The 3,576-nt window shown below is 35.5% G+C and overlaps 1 protein-coding gene across 1 annotated transcript in view; it reads right to left on the bottom strand.

The window, feature by feature from the left end:
• Nucleotides 1-1,968: 1,968 nt before the first annotated feature.
• Nucleotides 1,969-3,576, bottom strand: part of LOC108372618 (homeobox protein cut-like) — a 29,647-nt gene continuing 28,039 nt past the window's right edge. The window contains exon 6 of the mRNA XM_017628348.1: nt 1,969-2,963. Within this exon, the coding sequence (XP_017483837.1) occupies nt 2,008-2,963 (956 nt within the window). The 3' untranslated portion in view covers nt 1,969-2,007. The remainder of the gene's footprint in view (nt 2,964-3,576) is intronic.

The following is a 3,576-nucleotide window of genomic DNA, read 5'->3' as shown; positions in this document are numbered from 1 at the left end:
TTAAATGGAGGTCTTTAATAGAAAAACAGAAGCCAAATCAACAATTTTTGGATTCTTGTGCATTCAAAATTATATTATATTATATTAATTATATTTGAAAAATTTNTTAATAGAAAAACAGAAGCCAAATCAACAATTTTTGGATTCTTGTGCATTGAAAATTATATTATATTATATTATATTAATTATATTTGAAAAATTGATCAAATAAATGAAATATTCAGCCTTACATGAGTTTCATTTTCCCCGAACCGGTTCATTTTTCACTTTTGGTTTCCATGTACATATTTACTATAGGGCGGATGAAAAATTTTCGATTGAATTTTTTTCGGACGAAACTCAGGATAGGGCAGATTATAATACGGGTATAAAGTGAAAGAGGCTTAAGAAAATTTACTGTCCAAAATAATTTTTAAGCGGGTTGCCACCTATATAAAAACTTATAAAATTTTGGTGTCAAACGAAATTATTTGAGAAATATTTGATTTAAAAATATCGTCGACTAGCAAATACTCCGCGTGCTGCGCAGCGAACTACAAGTTCAAAAAAAATTTTATAAAAATTTAAAACTTTTTAAATAAATGCTGTCGACTTTTAAGATTTTTTTTTTTCTTACCAAAATCTACTTTTATATGACGTGATACGAATGATAATTTCTTAAATTAAACACGGAATTTTTTATTATAATTGGTTGTTGGTTGTCAATGTAAATTTTACTATAGGANGAGAAATATTTGATTTAAAAATATCGTCGACTAGCAAATACTCCGCGTGCTGCGCAGCGAACTACAAGTTCAAAAAAAAATTTTATAAAAATTTAAAACTTTTTAAATAAATGCTGTCGACTTTTAAGATTTTTTTTTTTCCTTACCAAAATCTACTTTTATATGACGTGATACGAATGATAATTTCTTAAATTACACACGGAATTTTTTATTATAATTGGTTGTTGGTTGTCAATGTAAATATTACTATAGGTNCTCCGCGTGCTGCGCAGCGAACTACAAGTTCAAAAAAAATTTTATAAAAATTTAAAACTTTTTAAATAAATGCTGTCGACTTTTAAGATTTTTTTTTTTCTTACCAAAATCTACTTTTATATGACGTGATACGAATGATAATTTCTTAAATTAAACACGGAATTTTTTATTATAATTGGTTGTTGGTTGTCAATGTAAATTTTACTATAGGATTCTGAAGGCAAGAACTATGTTTAAAGTAATTTATTCATTAAAAAAAAATCGCTAGCATTAAATTTCTGACCTGTAGGTGTCAACTTTGTCCCACTGTACGACAACATTGTAAAGTCGTGGGACCAAATATTTTTAGGGTTTGATTACGTACGGATACTATTCTCGAGTGCCTAAAATGGCTGTCCCGCATTGTAATTTGAGAGTCAGTAAATAAAAAAATAAAACGCCATAAAGACANACATTGTAAAGTCGTGGGACCAAATATTTTTAGGGTTTGATTACGTACGGATACTATTCTCGAGGGCCTAAAATGGCTGTCCCGCATTGTAATTTGAGAGTCAGTAAATAAAAAAATAAAACGCCATAAAGACATGGTGTTTTCAGCAGCAATAGAAGGAGATCCGTCCAAGGTTTCTGCTGAAGTTCATAATATAGCAAACAAATGAAAAATGATGAATGAAATGATTTGTAAAAACAAATACATACGTATCACCAAATCAAAAGCAACAACGAAAATTGCATCCGTTTTGCATACAAAAATACTGTCAACNAAATGGCTGTCCCGCATTGTAATTTGAGAGTCAGTAAATAAAAAAATAAAACGCCATAAAGACATGGTGTTTTCAGCAGCAATAGAAGGAGATCCGTCCAAGGTTTCTGCTGAAGTTCATAATATAGCAAACAAATGAAAAATGATGAATGAAATGATTTGTAAAAACAAATACATACGTATCACCAAATCAAAAGCAACAACGAAAATTGCATCCTCTTTGCATACAAAAACACTGTCAACAAGAAGCCTGCCTGTTTGTTGCTATTTCCACTTACGCTCGCGGCAGCATTTTGCGGTTGCCCTTTGCTTCGTCTCGAAAAATAGCTCACCTGCATTCGAAATCAAATTGTTAAAGAACGAGCCAATTGTGTCACCGCTGCTGCTCAATTTGGTACTTGCGGCGCTGTCAACCACAGCAGCAGCAGCTTCAGCGCCTATGCGTTCTGCAGCATTGCCTACTGTTGGCGATCCATTCCCGCTTCCCGCGCTGCCGGTGCCTGCCATACCTGCTATGGTGATTTCCGCCTCAAAATCAATGCTATTGAAGGATTCATTGTCGATGTCACTCAAATGTTGTGATTTGTCATCACCACTGCTGCCGCTCCCACCACCTTCAGCGCTTCGAGCTTCAATTTGCGAGGGTGCAGTAAGCAAATTTTGCGGTCGTACCTGCCTTTCGAGCAATTGCTGCTCGGTTTGAGGTTGTTGTTGTTGTTGTTGTTTCTGCTGCTTGTGTGGTTGCATGCCTTGCATTTTTGTGTGCACAGCGCTAATATTAGTGTGCTTGCCGTCGCTGTTAGTACTTGTAGCGGTGGCGGCAGAGCAGGCGATAGTTTCCGTCGTTGTCCTCGCCGTCATTGTCGTTGTCGCGTCGATTGCATCAATCAGATTATCAACGTCAATTGTTGCTGTTGTGAGCGCGTAGGATGGCGGCACCATTGCAACTGCTGTTGACGCCCTAAGCTGTTGTGGTTCATTTATTTCCGAAAGTGTTGTAAAATCATCGTCATCTACATCGGCATCGACAAGCACACCAACAACATTGCCAGCATAGATGTCGCCGGCAATGACATGGTGGGCATCAGTATGCGCAACGGCAACTAAATCTGTTGACAATGCGGTTCTATGCGTCTCATCATCATCATCATCTTCGTCAACAACACATTCGCTGATGCTACGACCGGCATATCGAAAGTTTGGTGCTCTTCTCAGTACAACTGCAAGGATGAAAAGATAAATATAGAGATATATGTACACATACATACATATGTTTGCACAATGTGTGGGGTGAGGATGGTAGTGGGTATTTGAAAATTTTGATGGTGCTGGTGCTGCAAAATTAGGCTATTTGTTCACTTTATCCATTAGTTTTTGTAAGCGATGCACCAACGCACGGTTTTTTTGGATCTTTCCAAGTGCTCCCTTTTACGTGGTACTCATAGCTTTAGATTTTAAAGAACGAAGTCACTGTGATTTGGGTTCATTACCGTCACAATCATTGAATACATATTTTAAACTGAAGTCAATGGATATGTTTTTGATTTAAGACTACGAAATTCATTTCGTGCCTGTTATCAGGGTTGCCAGGTGTCCGGTTTTTGACCGGTCAGTCCGGATTTTAGTCTGTTCGTCCGGGTGATAATAAAAATCTCCTCTGTTGTTTTCCACACCAAAATTTTTCATTAAGAACGGCCTCACGCTCAATAAAATTGTTGAATACAATTTTTATAAGGCCATAAACAGCAGAAACAAATTAATTAATTAAATATATATTTTTCTTTTTAAAACAATAAAAACTAATAAATAAAAGAATGTTAACTTAAAAAAAAA

The sequence above is a fragment of the Rhagoletis zephyria genome, unplaced genomic scaffold (assembly GCF_001687245.7).
Source record: "Rhagoletis zephyria isolate East Lansing unplaced genomic scaffold, Rhagoletis_zephyria_1.1 Rzeph_scaffold_05923, whole genome shotgun sequence".
NCBI lineage: Eukaryota > Metazoa > Arthropoda > Insecta > Diptera > Tephritidae > Rhagoletis > Rhagoletis zephyria.
This window is presented reverse-complemented; position numbering and strand designations above follow the sequence as displayed.